Here is a 17,861-nt window from a genome sequence, read left to right as displayed (position 1 = left end):
ATCTTGCTTTCTTTGAATTTGAACATAAAGGTGTAATGGTCTTAATTAAAGATACACTAGTCTTCCATTACATGTGAATGGAATAAGGAGATTGAAATGTTCTTTGTGGGTGGCAGAGTTGTGCTAGGTTTGTTTTGTTCTGGGTATTAAAGAGCCTTTACCACGGGTATTTTAAGTTAAGTTCAGTTTGTTTAAAAAGAAAACAAGAAAAACTCAACCAAAACTGCTAGATCAATATTTCATGTATGTAATCTCGTGTGGATGATGTGCCCCACTGGCCTCTTAGGCAGACTCAGTAGGTTTCTCCCAAAGCAGCTCTGTGTACAACATAAAACCAGGGTTTTGATTAGTGAAATAATTGTGATCATACTACCCCAGGGTATTTGTTGGAAGCAGTGGGAACTAAAGGCACTTAGCTTCCCTAAACCAGTAAATACTGTCAATGCCAGTCTTGTACAAAAAGGGTTTATTGAAAAGTGCATGTTTTCACAGACCAACATCAGAAGCACAGTCCATGTACACTTAACATTTCAGCAAGACATAAAAATTGGAATACAATCAAATATATTAAAATAGTTTCAATTACCAGCATTGAAACAGTTCTCAGTATTAGTGCAAAAAAAGGCAACTGAAACAAACTGGACAGCAGATGAGGAGTGTTTTCCCCTGCTTAAAACAAGAAAGACAACTGGAGCCAGCCTCTGCTCTCCCAATGCACAAGAGGGCTTCAGTTCTTCACACTGTAGACAGATGTTTCCTTTTACATTCAGAACAAGAACATAATAAGTCAATGGCACAAAACAAACCTACACACCCTTTTAGCTTTTAAAGCTCTTAAACTGAAAACCACAGACCAACAAATTGGATACCAGAAGTCCACTGCCAACTGAAAGCCTTTTACAGCATGTCCTTTGGCATAATTTCAGTGCATTTCATTTCTGATATATTGCTGCTACTGCATGCTTGGTTTTGCATGTTCACTCCGTGACTGGCAGCTCATTCCATTTGTTCTGAGACTGTATTGGTTTAGCTTTGCATTCTCAAGCTTTGGTTTCAGTTCTAAGGGTTTTTCAAAGAAGTTAACTAATGATTGTTCAGTCAAGAGGGAGGCTAAAATATGTTCAAAAGAGACAGTCCAGTCCCCTTCAGTCACAGGTGAAGGTTGAGAGTCTTTGTGAGGGCTCTTCACAGTGTCAGTAAAAACAGCATCCTGGTCTGAAGCAGAGGCCTCGGGCTGCAAGTCCTCGGTGAACTCGTCTGAGCCGCTCCCCAGGCTGATGCTCCTCTGTCCTACTTCTCCAATCTGAAGTAACAGTGTGGTCACAGTGGCAATGGCTTGATACAAATCATTCTCCTCTGGATCTTCATGAAACATGCTATACAACGTTTTGCAGAACTGAATGAACTCCTTCTGTCAAAGGATGAAAAACCAGCATCAGAGTCCTGAACAGCGACGCTGAGGATCACTGCAGGAGTCAGACAGGGCACGGGAGTGCAAAGGCAGGTGGAATGCTGTGTATGTTTATATGTTCTTTTATAACTTCTGCCTGCTTTTAAAAAACTGTTAGAGAAAGGATTTCAGCCCCCAGTGGTGCTAGGAAACCCTGTGCTGAAATCAAAAAGGGAAGAGGGCAGTGAAGTATTTTGATGCCCTGATGAAGGAAATCAGGACCTGCCAGATGATCCACAGGCAAGTGAGAGACAAGGCAAGGGAAAATCCCCTGTTGGTGGCTGCTACACAGAGTGGGTTACAACCAAAGTAGCCATCCACAGGCCTGTAGGCAAGCTTCCCTTCTGTTTCTCTCCCCTCTTTCTCAGCTCTTCTAAAACAATTCAGAGATCTTCCCTGCCCAGCTCCTTTTGTCTCTGCCTTGCTCACCCATTTCAGGTGGTTATCAGAGGATGTCTCCATATATCCTGTCAGGAGAGTTGTGAGCCCTCAGGAAATGATGCCTTGATGAGATCATGAGCCCATGGTAGGTACATGCCACCCATTTAAAACTTCATTTGGCAACACAAGCACAGAAGGGATTCTGGGGGCAGTCCCATCTTTCTTTTTGCACATCTGTACATTTGTTTTATTAGCATGAGGCCTTTTCCCTCCAGTAGCTTTCCTTATGCCAACAACACAGAAAGCTACTGGCATTAGGAAACAGATGGTAAGACTGTGACAGCCTTCAGCTGTCTTCCTGCAGTTCTACTCAGTGTTTGGCTAAGACAGGGCAAGTTCCAGGTGTGGTGGACTAAGAAGTTACTGCTTAGGTGCAGAGGAGGTATGGAAAAACAATAAAAATGTGCATTCTAGGGAATTCTTTGGCTTAGGAAGACGCCTTTTTCCAGCCTGCATAAGCCTGTTTGCTTGCATGTTCTGCTGCAGGTGAGGGGACTCTGAAATTCTATTCACCAGCCAGTCTAAGCATAGGGAACTATTAGGAAGGTAGTTTTTTGAAAGTGAAGGTTTTTAAGCACCTGCTCCCTGAATCAGAGGAGCCCAATCCTCAATGCCTAAAGGACTGAATCCAAGTTCAGTTGTACTGCAGTTATACTTCATGAGAGAGGGCCAAACTGTTGAATTCAGTAATTTCATTTTGAGTACACTTCTTTAAAAACAGTACAGCCTCTAAGGTACATACCTGGCTCATTTTTGGCAATTCTTTTTCAGTTTTAGTATCCTTTTCTTTGGCTAGATCCTTCAGCATCTGCTTCAATTGCTTTTGGTAATCTACTGCATCACCTTTTTTGGAGCAGACATAAAAAGGATAATGAATTTTCAAGTCACTGGAGTAAATTTACATTTCAAAGTAAACCCAGAGAGCAGAGATAACATGGTAGGGATCACAAGTGGAAAGTTGGTTATCTCATGCACTCACATGAGAGAGCCATTCTGGACATACCATTTGATTTTCCAATGACCAGTGGTCTTGATGTTGACAGCAAAGGATTCTTTAATGGTGACTGGCTGTCTCGTTCATTTTCTGTGAGAGCTATCCAAGAAATGTGACAAATTTAATCCTTTGAATTAGACATAACGGTTATTTTTCTAAAATTTGCATACTTGATGAAAGTGAAGTAATTGTGCAAAGATGTTTTGCAAACGCTTTCAAGGAACAAAACTAAATCATACTGTAAAATGTTCCTGTAAGACAGGTGCTGCACTTGGAAGCTTGCCAAGAACTGCACATTTAATTAAAAACTTTGCACAGAGGAACTACCACAGAATTTTGTCACCTAATCAAAACTGGATCAAGATACACAAGGAGATGTCTAGTGTCCATGGAGTACAAGCCACTCAAAAGTGTTATTTCAGTTCGTATTTTGTCTGTAAGTAACCATATAATTGCCTGCAAAAGATCTCTGAATGCAACAGATGTGTGAGCTTTGACATTGTAATCTATACATTTCACCCAAAAAGGTTCCATTTGTAATTAATAGAGTAATGTGTAAAATGCAGTGAGTGAAACTACAAATCCTGTATGCTCCAAGCTGGAAGGAAGCAAGATGGGGTTCTTCATTCAGCAGCTTTTTCCCAAAAGCAAGAGATTTTTTTGGGAAACTGAGTTACTAATTTCCTTTCAGATTTCTTACCTGGTGGGATATGCAGCTTATAAAGTAACTTTATCTTTTCATTCATTTCTCCATTATACATAACATCTGCAAGGAAAATGAAGAGCAAAAAGGAAGTGAACCAGAGCATTTACTTCCACAGTTTAAAATAAATCAGGTATGTCTCTGTGCACAAAGGACAATTGTTTACATGGACAATAAACATATGGCCAGTGTATAACTTCAGGTTGTGCCTGTCAATGAGGAACAGCAGGTGACAGCCATCCGTTTGGTCTTTGTTCTTGTGAAACAGACTGGGAGCACCTCACCCTATGGAGCTTCAACATCATTTAAAAATACCAAGGAGGGTGGCAGGGAATCTAGTAAAGGCTGTTTGCTGCCACAGGTTTACAGAAATGTGAGAGGGGGGAGACATAATGTTGGGGACATCACACATATTCATATGTACGATATTCTTACATATTCTTAGTATTTCTCCCCTTCAGCCCTTACTGCTGTTCTATAGGGTAAGCCCAAAGGAAGTAACTATTTCAAATGTAATATAATTCATATTTTCAATAACCAGTAAAAATTAGATTCTAAACTTTCAAATGCACTCAAATACTGTGGAGAACTTTAAATTAAAAGTTGTATCCCTCTAAGAATCAAATAAAAAGAGAATACAGGGTGCCTTAGTGTTCACATTAAAAAATCTAAAAATCCTAAGTGCAAAGAATACAAAATCACTGATTTTTACTGAAGCTTTGAATTTCATTTTTTTCCACTTGAGGTCAGACATCAGTTGAGATCTGCCACCTTCTCTTCAGCCAGATTTGGACAGGCAGTTTTACCTATTGGGACAGCTGGTGGTCTCAAGACCAACCCTAGCACAGCCCACAGATTGCTGGCCAGATTTTTTTTGTTCTGCTTACTGCCAACATGCAAGGCAGGCAGCAGTCAGCTGTGTAAGGTTAAGCCTCCAAGAAGCAGTTTCAAAGAGCTACAGTGAGATTTCAGAGGTATGCTCAGAGTAACAACTCAGTAGAGAGGATTTCCCAGCATTCTGTGCAGACCCAAGTGTAATTCTTCACTCATACAAGATTTTCAATAAAATTACTATTGTCTGAGAAATCAAATATTCTAATACAACATTCAATCACACTCTCAGGCTGTCTTTTAAATCAAATTGACTTCAGATGATTGAAACACAAAAAATTAGTAAAGGTCACTGATACAGGTAATTACATGTAGGGGGATAGAATATAAGAAAAAGATAGTGCAGAAAGTAATCTTACCCCTAAGGAGTTGCAGCTGGCCAGTTAGCAAAGATTAGGAACAGGCCTGACTTTAACAGGCCACAGCTGTAAGCAATGAGAAGAAGAGTGCTATAAAAGAGTGGGTGGCTGAGTGAGAGGGGAACTGGAGTCAGTTGGCTCCTTTGTGAAGAAGAAAGACTCAGTGCTCTGAGGAGCTGCCTGTGAGAAACACCAAGAAGGTATGGAACCTTAGCGATAAGGAGACAGCAGAATGGAACCCCTGCGGTAAGATGACAACAATTACAGGCCCTAGGAACCATCCTCTGTGCCAGTTACGTGGCATTTCACCTCTGCTGTCTCCCCCTTGCCGCCCCCAGCTCTGCCCCCAGCCCGGCCGATACCCAAGCAGCTGGCGAGCGCCTTGAACTCGATGAGCTGGTCCATGTTGTCGTCCAGCAGGCGGAAGGTCCTGTGGGCCAGCAGCTCGGTGTGCTCCCCGCAGGTCCAGGGCGAGAGCAGGCGGTACAGGCTGGCGAACTGCTGGGCGTCGATGCGGTACTGCTCGGCGTACGGCCGGCTGGGGTCGTGGCGCTCCGGCACCGCGCTGCCGCCCGCCCAGTAGCACCTGAGCAGGTGTTCCCTCTAGGAGAGATGGACACACACAGAGGTTGTTGTGGGGCACGGCAGCAGAAAAAGGCATTCACACCAAACTGCACTGGAACGTGCTCAAAATTCGCTCTGCAAGATGTCATAGTGATACCAAGATCATTCCTGTGTGAAAAAGCAAATCTTTCATCATGGCAGCCACTCTCACAATTTCCAGTGGATAATTAATGAGTATGAAGGGAGACAGGGCAGATTCTTGAAAAAAAAAATCACTGTGGGCTACTGAAACTCTGTTTAATTGCATTTGACCCAGGATGTTCCTTAGCAGCCAAAGATACAGAGGGTCACCTCTGTAAAAAATATGGAGTAAGCGTAGGCTTGACCTGCTGGTTTATTCTCTCTCAGACCTCTCCATTTGGATACTGTAGCATTAGTCTTCTGTTAGGGACAGGCAAAACAAAGAGTCTCAACAAAGCAAGATGTCCCTGGGAGAGCAAGGGAAATAACAAAAAGGAACCACTACCAGAAAATGAAATCAGGGGAAGCTAGTCAAAGATCAAAACCAGCAGTGAGGAGCAGGAGGGAAGCACTGAAGAACAAGCCCCAGCAGCATCATCTTACAACCACTAATGGAGGCAGGATACAGCTGCTCTTGGTGACAAAGCTGTGTAACACTAACAACACACCACAGTCATATTCTCAGTATTTATGGCTATGAACACAGAAGAAATGGTCCATTAAGGGAAATAATTACAGCTTGGACCTCTAAATCAAGTACAGTTGTACAAGCATAGATGTCCCTGTCTCCAACTTAATTGTGTGTTTTATCAAACATCAACTTGACAGAAAGGAAATGAAACTGCTTTTAGTTAAAAAAAAAATAAAAACAAACCTGTGAGAAAATTTGGAACAAATGGCAAGGACACAAGGTTGTGGGGTTTGGGATTCTTTCCCCCCATGGAGAAGAGAGTCTGCCTTTAAAGAGCATTTAGAGAACAGGATTTAAAAGCACTGCCAAGTTCCCAATGAGCACAGCTACATAATGTTTAATTTATTCTGCATGTGAAAGTTAACAGAAGCTAGCTTGTCAGGGACCATTTCCAAGCAGAAAGTTAGAAAGGATCTCAGGAACAGTTCTCTGAACAATCAGTACATTACTGTTCCTCTTTAACAACTGCACAACCACAGAAAGGACAAAATGGCAGGATCCCACCCAGGGAGCACAGCCCAGGCAGAGGACGGAAGGTCAGTGCTGCACTGCCAAGCAACAGCTGGAAGTTATGCCCAAAGAAGCCTCAATGAGGTGCATCCCCTGCTTTTCAGGGAGACCAACCTTGAACAAGTCATACAATTCCTCTAAATCTTCAGGAAGAATTGAAACATCTGGGATGACAACTCGGAGCTTAAAAAGAAAGAAAATCATGTTAGTGACATCACTGACATGGGCAGACTCACGAGCTGTCCTTAGGTGGAACAGCTGAAAACCACTATTAAAAAAATCTTTGTGCTGTTTCCCCCTTCTTTAGATTCACCAGTTGGACAGATCCATGAAAAGAGAAATCCCTCAAGGGCTATTAGAAACAAAGACAGGAAGTCCCTAAGCTACAGGCCACGGAGGCTGGGGAGGCATCGCATGGTGCTGTCTCTCCTCTTCCCAGGCATCTGCCACAGTCACAGATAAGGTGCTGGGCTGGACAGTCCTGCAGCTGTTCAGGACTTTAAAGCCACCCTAAACTACAATAATGCACATGGCTGCCAAAGAAGAACCATCAGCATCCCAGGAAAGAGCTTTTTGCAGAGTCAGCAATGATTTTTCAAGACTTGGTGGCCCCTTTTTAAAAACTAAACCTGTGTGTCTCCAGAGGCAATGCTGAGCTACCTCAGTCAGAGCAATATCCTGCTCACCACGTTCTGCTTGGTTGTATCTTCGTGGCTCTGCAGGACACGGATCCGGTGTTTGTAGCGCATGTGCTCTATCTGTTCCACAGAGTGGTCTCCAAATTTCTGTAAGAGAGCAACAGAAGTTTATTATTTGTGTTGTGTTTTATGATACCTCTATTAATTGGAAATACACTTTTAAAGTGCAGTGAGACCTTGAAGAAAAAGCATACATAGTCTCTAATTAATCTAAGTACTCATACTACACCTAGTCTTGTGCATGAGAGCACTTCAGTCATGGAGTCTTCAAAGATGTGTATTAACTTTCAAAGCATCTAAAGTGAATCAAACCTTCTTTAAAATTCTAACTTAACTGACTAGTAGGTACAAAGAATTCTTTTACCTCATAGGAGTCATGAATCAGGTTTGCTATTTCAGTCACTGGAGAGGGTTCCTGGTCGTCACTGAAGAATGCATGGTGATTACCAATAGGTGGCAGAGGGCTTTCCTCGTTTTTGACATGCTCTAAAAACCTGAAGAGAGGAAATGTATAAGAACACACTGTGCTCTGTGCACTGTGCTCTTCTCAATTCAAATAGGCAAATAAGTCTTATGGCTCGGATTTAGAAATAAATTGAGTTTTGGGCAAGCTAGACTTTTCAAAAATGCCTTTGTGATTACTCATCTGAGGAACAGTAAGCCAGCCAAATGACTAAATGCTGCCCAAGGAAGAAAACTTCTGTCTCCTTGATGTCTGGAGCAGGAAGCCTGTCAGTCCAGGGAAGGCACGGAGAGCAGCAGTAAATATTGCACGCTGACGCAGGCGATGCAGGTCTCGGAGTGCCAGGAAATTTCACAGGACATCTTGTCCGACATGCAAAGCCATTGTTTAAGGCAGACACTGCGACAGCAGCAGCAGCAGGGTGACACAGAAGGGCCCTGGTGCCTACTGAGCAATGCCTTTGTTGTAGGGCAGAAGAGCCTGAGATGAAAGCAGCACTCCTGTGTGGCCATACCTGCTCAGGATCATCAGGGCCTGCCCATCATCCTTGCTGTTACACAGTTCCACAGCATTGGCTTCCAGTATGGCCAAGCCCAGCTGGAAAATGGCTTTGATGCCATCATAGAAGAAGCAGTCCACAACATTCACAGCACTTTCCAGGGGCATGATGCTAAGGAAAAGGGTAAGGAACCAGGAAAGAGAGATGGAAGCTAGGGCTGTCAGATCCTTCATATGTTCAGCCAGCTCTGGAAGTTGCTCTTTTATAAGCTCTTCAAACACTGACTGGTCTACCTGAGCACCTACAAGTTATAAAGGAACAGCATTAGTCAGGACTGACACAGGAAAAAATTATTTTTAAGCTAATCACTGCTGTCAACCGTTAACTGCAAGACTTTCTTAAAATTTAAACAGGCAAGTACACACACATCTACAATGAAAAATGCCATTATCCTCCTGCTGCCCAACCCTTGTGTCCATAAACCTTACTGTACAACTTTCTACAAAAAGTGTGTTAATTCTCCTAAGTGCCTTTAGGGTGCAATGAAATAGCAATAGCAGCAGCTGTTGGTCTTGGCTACAAAAGCACATAATAATTAAGTGCTAGCAAAAGCAATCTTAAAGCATTTATTGCTCAACTTGGGATGTATGCAGTAAAAATAAGACAGTACACATTCCTCTCTGATGTATGTACTCAAGGAAGTGGGCAGCAAAGGTTTTGCTCTAACTGAGAAAATGTAGGATGGAAGTCCAGGTAAACCTACACACACCAGGCAGGAAGAATAATATTTACAGGAAAGTACATGCACACATACAAATATATACTTACAAGCATATGTATCTACACATAAAGAACAAAAGATTTCTGCAATGCCCAGATAAAAGATTTCCTAACTGTCCCAACCAGTCTTTCCAAAGGAGCAGATCTGGGCCCTGGTTTATCTACTAGTTCAGTTTTGCTTTGTCAGCAGCTGTTACAGAATGAATGTAGTTTCTTCTCAATGAAGTAGACTGTGTCTACAAACCAAATTTGCCACATCAGGACTTTGACCAAAGACACTGCAAGTTAAAAATATTCCTGAATACAAAATACAGTTAGCTTTTCAATTATTTTGTCTTTCTTTTCAAGTTATTTCATTTCTTTCTTACAGTCCATATTCTGCTAATATTAGGACACAATTTTAATTGCTGAAACATATATATCCCTAGCACTCAAAACTTCTGTTGCTCAAAAGCAGAATATAACCTGGACAATTTGTGGCAGAGAGCCAGCATCTTTTGGCTTTGCATCCAAATCATAGGAGAAAAAATAGCTATGACATTTCTCTGTCTTAGAACCTTTCACATCAGGCCAAAAGAGCTTCTGCTGGTGAGTGAACAAACATTACAGCACCACAAATCAAAAATAAAAGCCCATGGACATCCAAAAAGCTTTTGAGAAACACATCAAGCATGATGCTTTGAAGAAAAAGCCTCCTGTAAGATTGAAGAAAAGGAGAAAAACAGACTGGAGTTACTCAACAGAGGGCAATTTTTATTTGGGTTTTTTTAATAAGCTTAATGCAAACAATTTAATAGCCATAGTTAACACAGAACCAAAAAGCAGAGCTGGATTTAGAGGTATTTGAAGGAAGCCAGAGACAGATAGGCAAGACATATATAAATAGATCATTCCAGACTTAGAGACAGCAAAACCAGAGCTTTAAAAGGAACATGCAACACTGCCCAGATCTTTCACAGACCTTCTTATAAAAAGTGCTGCCACTGTAGATGAAAGTCAAATAGTTGTATTAAAATGAACTTTTCTGTCTATTTTTCATATGTTTTCATTTTTCATGAAATCTGAACAAATGAATCTGTATTACAGCATGAGACCAGAATGAGGTAGGAAAATACCAGGGCATGCATTTGAAAAATAATGACCTTAGATGCAAGATAAATGGCATCCTCAGGACTGAAAAGGCAAATCAGAGAAATGAAATAAAGTTTTCAGTGTTTCTAGAAATACAGTGTCAAGTTGATAACAGTCTAACAGGTAAAGTGGGGTAAAGATGCCCTACTGGTTTATGCAGGGGATGAAAAAGTCATGGTAATTGAGAATAGGATATGCCTGACCCTTGCCACCACTCTTGACCCATATACAACTTGTTTCTATCTTGCACCCATCTGCCTATAATTTCCTCTATGCATTGCAGAGAGAAAAAGGACAGAGGGAGTTCCTGAAGAAGGAGCCCTGCCTGCAGGCTTTTCCCATTTGCAAGCAGTGAAATAATGAAAAAGCTTATGAAAGGTGTCAGATCTGGCAAAGCTGAAGGAGGGAGATGAAAGTAAGAAGGCTGAGTAGGACTGAATTGCCTAAGTTTTGAAAGCAAAAATTCTAGCTAACTAACTAAACACACATATAAATAAATAGAAGATTTTGGAAGTTATAAAGAAAAGGTCGGAGACAAAAGGAAGCTAAGAAGGCCTGCTATAACCAAGGTCATTAATTTGGTAGCTGTTTGGAGTGCAGAGATTACAGGCTGACACTGCAGAGGAAAAGCACAGTGATGAGTAGCAAGGTCAGAGATCACCAAAGTTATTGAGAGATCAACATTTGGACAAACAGTATTGGCAGGGTGCACAAAGAGGAAAAGTTTGGTCTTGGAAGTGTTATGCAGGAAGAAACAATACAAAGTTTAGACAAGAGCTGGTTGCAAATCAAAAAGAAGGTCGACTGAAATGCAGAGCCAAGAACACTAACTCAAGCAACAGGAACCAGAGGAGGGGCAGGGTGGAGAAGATCAGTAGCACCGATTTGGGCACGTTAAGTTCTAGGGTAAAGCAGAGCTGCAGAAATTGTGCTCAGTGAAGCAACAATGCTGCAAAACTGCACCAGTGCCACTCAGCCAGGGAGAGCAGGGCAACTTCCAAACTGAATTCCTGGCTCTTCACACTGTGAAGTATGAGCTATGGCAGTAGAGAGACACAGCATTTCTTCCTTGGGATAAAGAGGGCCAGAAAACTGAGAGACGGGACAACCAAAACTTTCAGCACGTACACAATGTAGGCTGCAGCCATGGCAAGTGACAGGCAAGATACAAAGCACAAATCAAGAACAACTCCAGGCAGGGATGGCTGGCCAGGTGAGACAACTCAGGTGAGTAGCAGAGAATGCTACTTAAGGACAATAACCCAGCAAGCATCAGAAAGTTATGAGTAATCCAAAGCACACTGCTGATATCTAGAAATGCTTGAGTACTGATAGAGCTGTGTTTCCCTCCTTTAATCAGGGAAGGAGACAGACAAACATGGAAGTCAGTAATCAAAATAGGAGTTTAAAGTCATGTCTGGAGACAAGAAGAAAAATTCTGACAAGTGGGACAGTTACAATGCCCAGAAAATACCAATGGCATTCAAAGCACCACAAAACATCCAGCTAAACATCCAGCTAAACTTTGGAATAACTCAGCTTTAACTTACCTTCTTGCCAGTTCTGTGACAAGACAGAAACTGAGCAGTGACAGAGTGTCTAGAGGGAGGTATGACAACCCCATCCTTCAAGGAAAAGATTGGAAATCTTCTCAAGTGTCTCTTTCCACTCCACAGGCAGCACAAGAGTGCCCAGACCATTTCTAGCTCCCAGAACCACTACTGCCAGGGACTGGCTCCTATCTCACTTTCTCACACGTGACCCTGGTCCCTCTCTTTGCCACAGCAAGGGTGTAACAGCAGATGCTGCAGCTACAGACTAAGGTTAGCAATAAAAAGGGAAAAGCTACCAAACATTTCTGTAAGGGAAGGAAGTGACTGCAAAGAACAAGTACTGCTTAGCCCCCCTCTTTCGGTGCATTAGGCAGTCTGCACAATGATCTTTAAAATAATGGCACTATGCAGGAGCACTATACAGCACACACAGTGCATGGCAGAGGGACTTGTATCAGCTCTCATTACAAAGGGCTAGTGTAGATGCAAGCCTGCATTGCTCCAGCAGCCAGGCAATTCAGAGAGTTCAGATCACAAAGCAGATCTTTCCTACATTCATCTTAAACAGACTGAGTCTCTAACACTGCACACTCCTAGACAAGACCCACAAGCTCTTCTATTTATGTAAGAGCCAAAAATGTCCCCACCTTCTGACCAACAGGAAAGAAAAAAGCAAACTGTGAAGTTGAGCATTTACAGATCATGCAGCTCAAACCCTTCAGACCAAAACCAGCCCTGGCTGGAATCTGAGCAGCCACTGCTGCTGTCCCTGCACACCACACAAGTAGATGGAGCATCTCATCCGTGGGGTCTGGACCCCAACTGACCCTGAGCATTTCCCCACTCCTGTGCCACATGGCTGCCCCTTCCCAGCCTGCAGGACCAGGAACATGAGCTCACCTATCACTCGGTGGTTGAAGTAATCTGGCAGCATCCGCTCACACACAGCAACCAGCAGCCAAAAGGCTTCTTCCTCTTTGGCATACAGCAGCAACACGGAGGTCAAAATATTCATAGACTTACAAGCACAAAGAAGAAAATGGGATTTGTTAGTGACAGCAAATCCTACTGACAAGAGCTCAACTGTGGCTATTTTTATAGAAAGAAAAGTAGCCTAACAGGATGTAAAGAACTAAGAAAAAAAAAAAACAGCAAGAAAAAGAGAGAATACATGGCAAATACATAATTGCAACCCACAGGCATAGCAAGTTTTCCAAGCTTATTCCTAAGAGCAATAGGAAACAATGGAGAAAAGCACAGTACTGGATTTGCCAAGATACAAAGCAGGTAACTGATACTGCAAGATGTTTTGGGGCTGCTTTCACTGCCCCTTATTCCAGTATCAGGACCACTCTGATGTTAATCAGAATTCAGGGAGCTGACCAGCTGGACAAATGACTTTCATAATTTATCATCAGTTTCGGAATAAAGTGGCAGAAAGGTTCATTAAGCCTGTGCCCCAGTGCAGTACGTAAAATCTCATCTGTGCAGGCCAATTCACCCCGCACTGCTTCCAAGTATTGTCCAAGAAATGCCCTTTTCAACAAACAGAAGCCTCAGAAACAATTCTTCCCTTCCTGTAACTATAAATGCAGTTTGCAAAATGCTGAAGGAATATCGTTGGTAGAACAGAGCCTTTTGGTGAGACTATGTTGTTTTCCAAGGAAAAATGACACTTAATATCCAGAACTATGTACTTTTCCAACTAAAAGGTCTTTATTTATAAAAAGCACCCCTAAAAGCACTCTTAAGAGAACAAGAGAAGGGGAGGAAGCAGCGGGGAGCACAATCCCGCTGGGAATGCCCCACCTGGCAGTATCCAATTTTGGGGTTCCTGTGGGCATAGGCGGTGAGCACCCTCCGGAGGGCAGCTATCCCGGTCTCGCTCTGGAAGGCGGGGTGCTCGGGCAGCGAGCGGTGCAGGTCGCGCTCAATCTCCTCCCTTGCCATGCAGCACCTGCCCATGGAGGCCTCCACCAAGTGAACGTAGTAGCCAGGGTGCGAGGCAAGATCCGTCTGCGCGTCTGGAGGCAGCAGGAAGGGAGGAAGAGGAAGATAGGTTTAGCATCGTCCTTGTCCACTCCCAAGTGTTGTGGGAATTACTGCTCAAAAGTTGCTCAAAAGGGTATAAGCAAGGTGGCTTTCCCCAAGATCTGTGAATGTCCAGGCCTAAAAGACAAAGCCCTAGCAGAACACGCGTCTTAAAAACTAAGTATTAGCAAAGCTCACATGACACAACATCATTCAGAACACCCTGATTGAGCAAAAGATGTCTCCAGCAGAAAGTACTGGTTTGGGTTGAAAGTATTGGTTAAAGATCACCTCATTCCAACCCCCCCTGCTGTGGGCAGGGACATCTTTCACCAGACCAGGTTGCTCAAAGCCTCATCCAGCCTGGCCTTGAACACTTCCAGGGATGGGGCATCCACAGATTCTCTGGGAAACTCCTTCCAAGTGTCTCACCACCCTCACATATTACTGAGAGAAATGTACTCAGCACTGTTCATATCCTTCAAGAAAGAAAAGCTCCACATTTACAAATGTCTGAGTATGCCATATATTGGATTAAGGACTAAACTTGAGATCACACTGTAGGCACATTCTGGCTCTGCCGTATCTGTCGATGCAATGAGCTGTTTTTTCCATCTCCAGTTTCTGTAAGCCCTGCCAGCATTCAACAAGAAGCAGGAGCAGGTCTGCCAACTTTGAGATTGTCATTATTTTGCAATAATCTGATTTGTCTAGGGCTAACTCAGTATTTATGCTACAATCTAATTGCTGCTTGAAGATGAACATTTTTTTATGAAAACGTGATGCTAATTTTAAATTACATAGATTACAAAGATGTTATTTTGATTCTTCTGTACGTCATATGATTTCATCCTGAGGTAAAACTTTTACAGATCTACCCGGGTACTTCCTTGTATTTATTAGTTCAGTTCAGATCATGTCTTTTCCTTAAGCAGTATCACAGGTCCCATGTAAAGGACATTAATTGCCCTTGAGAGATTTCTTGCCTAAATGTTTTGCCATCTCCAGAATCAGATGATGCCTACAGCCAATATTTCTAAGCATGCCCACCTGAGAAAAGCAGCCAGAGTTTGCCTCTTAGGGATTCAGGAATTCCCATAGCAACAAGTTTTCTGATTTTCTCTGTGCGAAACATGCACACGGTTCTGCCGTACTCTACGAAATGGTCATCCCACAGGCTCTCTTTGATTTGCTCCCTAGACTGGGAACAAGAACATACATTAAAAAAAAAAAAAAAAAACCCCTCATGTTTTTGTTTACCAGTTCTCACATGAGAACTGGTAAACAAAAGCATTTCACATATTAGAAATTCCACAAGGTATTCCATTACCAATGGAAATGGGAAGTCTTCTCTAGGGACTTTGACTTTCCCCACTTTGCATATCTCATTCACCACACAGGGATAAAAATTGGAAATATTTACCAGAATGAAATGGGGGGAGGGAGAAGAAAAAAATCCAACCAAATAAAAAAGTTGTCCCATATCTAACTTCTCCAACCAATACAGAGTGCATTTTACTAAAAACATCTGTCTGAATATAACCCCAGCTTTTTAAAAACAAAACCTAAAACTCCTACAGCTTTCCCCAAATGTTACATACCTTTCCAAAATCAAGGCCTGGCATTCCTGACTGATGGAAGTCTGACCTTAGTGCTTCTGCATTGAGCAAGTAATTGTTCTCCTTTTCACATTCACTTCTCTCTTTCCCGTGTGAAGCCTCTGTTCCCAGACACGCAGGCTCATCATCCCCCAGCGTGCACATGGATCCAAAGGCAAGGCTGTTCTGCAATGCCAAATCAAAGTGGTAATAACTGAAAAGGCTAAGAACTACATCCTCAACTGTCCTCAAGACAGAGCTGGGTTACCCTTTTGCCTTTTGCATCAAAACCTTTAACAACTTTCAGGAAGAAAGGTCTTACTCAAGACTTTATACAAATTGTCATTCATTTGCATGTCAGGAAAAGGGTTGTTACTTTAAAACAAAAGTTGTTAGCCAATTCTAAGTGTCCTTGATGACAAGATACCCAACAGTCTTCTACTGTTATGATTTGAAAGACAAAATCACAGAACAATTTAGGTTGGAGAGGACTATTGTTTTCAATAGCCTGCTCAAAGCAGGAGCCCTCAGCCCTGGTTGCTGGAGTCTGTGCCCAGTCAAGTTGAGTAGCTCCAAGAAAGCAGAGTGCACTGCTGCTCTGGGCAGCCTGGTCCAGTTCTGCCTAACCATGAAGGGAAATCTCTCTTTATCTATTTAGATTTTTCCTTACTAAACCTTGAAGCTGTGGCTGCTTCTCTTTCAACTGGCATATGGAAGGAGAGTTTGCCTTTATCTTCCAGCTCGCCACTATTTGGCAGAAGACTGGCTGAGGAAGCCCTGCTCCCTCACCTCTCCTTATAAAGCATGTGCTCCAGCCCCTGACCATCTTATAGCCCTCCACTAGACTTAGTCCAAATTATCAATGCTTTTCATGTGTAATCAAGCAGAGTCAAACAGTACTCCTTATCAGGCTCGTAAGTGCTGAATAAAAGGGAACAGTAACATCCCATGACCTGCTGGTTACAATCCTGCTAGTACAACCTGATATGGGGTTGTCCCTCAGCATTGTGAGAGCACACAGCTGACTTACAGGCTCAACTTGTTCATGACTCCTCCTCCTTTTCCACACAGCTGTTCTCTAACCAGCCTGTTCCCAGCCTCTCCTGTCACATGGGCTTGTTTTGCCAGGTTTCACATTTGCTTTTGTTGAACTTCGTGAGGTCTCTATCAGCCCATTCCCCCAAACTGTGGAGGTCTCTGTGAAGGGCAACCCAGCTGCCCATCCCAGTCCCTGCTCTCCCCAGCATGTCAATCACAACTATGCTGTGAGTGTCCTCTAACTCACCAGCCAGGTCTTTAAAGGTGGCACCAGATAAGCATTGGCTCAAGATCAATTTGGGGGCCTCCCAAAGAAGGCAGGACAGTGGAATAATGGATATTAAATTATTAATAAAATAAAAGCTCAGTACCTGATTGTTATTTTGCAAGTTGTTGCAGTGCAATGTGTTGTTGGAGTTCACCTCTTTGAACCTCTGGAGCAGGTTCTCCACCAAAGTATCTCGGTCCTTCAGCTCAATGAACTGAAAAGCTGTCTTACTCCTTATGCTAACAATGATGGGATTAGGGAGAAGGCTTGTGTCCTCCATCTTCTCTATACTGATTACCTTTCCCAGAGACAGTACAGAAAACACATTAGGCACCATACCCACAAAAACATATTCAGATTTTCTACATGTACCAAAACACAGCATTTCATATGCATGCTTTAAATGTGGTTATTCATATTGGCTTTCCTTGATCAAACACATCCAACTGCCTGAAGTTCATGGTCTCTCCAGAAGCTCAAAGCAGATGCCAAAAGGTATCCCAGATGCCTTTTTTTTCCTAATTTACTTTGCATCCCACTTCTAAACAGCAGACTGAGGGAAAAGATAAGAAAGGGGTGTATGGTAAAAAAAAATATTTATAAAAGGATCAACTTGATCAAATTCTGGGTGTGGAGGAGGAAATTTATTTTCCCACCTTTGAAGATGGGAAGAAAACAGTTGTTTTGTTAATTTTCATTACGTATACAACACTGTTCTCATATTGTTTTCTGTTTCTGCAACAGTAGAAGGTAAGTAGCTACAGTTACGATATGATTTGGATGTTACTCTATTATTAGTCCAGGATGAAAGGAAAGCTTTAATTAAGAGATTATAACAGCCTTGTATCCACAGCAGATAAGGCAGGTGTTAGCTGACAGCTTCCTTCTCCTGTTCTACTCCCACCACCTTCCCTTGTGCTTTCCCTCATTTAAAGTCATCTATTGATTTCATGGAAATTTGTTGGCCCATCACTGCATGCATAACATCCCCTCTTTCTCTCTGCCCTACAGCCTGGAAAAGTACCCATAGGTTTGTTAAAGGCTATCTATGAGGGAAAGCTCAACACTTGTCTTGATCCCAGGCAAGGATGCCTTTGCATTGCTGGAATGGCTCCAAGCCAGTCTCCATCAACATCAAGCTGGATGCACGTGTTTGTGGAGCTGGGAGACGAGCCCTG

The 17,861-nt window shown here is 42.7% G+C and overlaps 1 protein-coding gene across 2 annotated transcripts in view; it reads right to left on the bottom strand.

The window, feature by feature from the left end:
* Positions 1 to 451: 451 nt before the first annotated feature.
* The window catches only part of TBC1D8 (TBC1 domain family member 8), a 49,169-nt gene continuing 31,759 nt past the window's right edge, over positions 452 to 17,861 (bottom strand). For both annotated transcript variants that reach the window (XM_036378977.2, XM_036378986.2), the window contains exons 7-20: positions 16,787 to 16,981; positions 15,381 to 15,563; positions 14,830 to 14,980; positions 13,558 to 13,772; positions 12,649 to 12,766; positions 8,300 to 8,585; positions 7,687 to 7,816; positions 7,311 to 7,409; positions 6,739 to 6,807; positions 5,201 to 5,441; positions 3,586 to 3,651; positions 2,895 to 2,984; positions 2,634 to 2,734; positions 452 to 1,411 (exon numbers count right to left, since the gene is read on the bottom strand). In XM_036378977.2, coding sequence (XP_036234870.1) covers positions 953 to 1,411; positions 2,634 to 2,734; positions 2,895 to 2,984; positions 3,586 to 3,651; positions 5,201 to 5,441; positions 6,739 to 6,807; positions 7,311 to 7,409; positions 7,687 to 7,816; positions 8,300 to 8,585; positions 12,649 to 12,766; positions 13,558 to 13,772; positions 14,830 to 14,980; positions 15,381 to 15,563; positions 16,787 to 16,981 — 2,403 coding nt within the window. In that variant the 3' untranslated portion in view covers positions 452 to 952. The remainder of the gene's footprint in view (positions 1,412 to 2,633; positions 2,735 to 2,894; positions 2,985 to 3,585; positions 3,652 to 5,200; positions 5,442 to 6,738; positions 6,808 to 7,310; positions 7,410 to 7,686; positions 7,817 to 8,299; positions 8,586 to 12,648; positions 12,767 to 13,557; positions 13,773 to 14,829; positions 14,981 to 15,380; positions 15,564 to 16,786; positions 16,982 to 17,861) is intronic.

Source organism: Molothrus ater, chromosome 2 (assembly GCF_012460135.2).
Source record: "Molothrus ater isolate BHLD 08-10-18 breed brown headed cowbird chromosome 2, BPBGC_Mater_1.1, whole genome shotgun sequence".
NCBI lineage: Eukaryota > Metazoa > Chordata > Aves > Passeriformes > Icteridae > Molothrus > Molothrus ater.
This window is presented reverse-complemented; position numbering and strand designations above follow the sequence as displayed.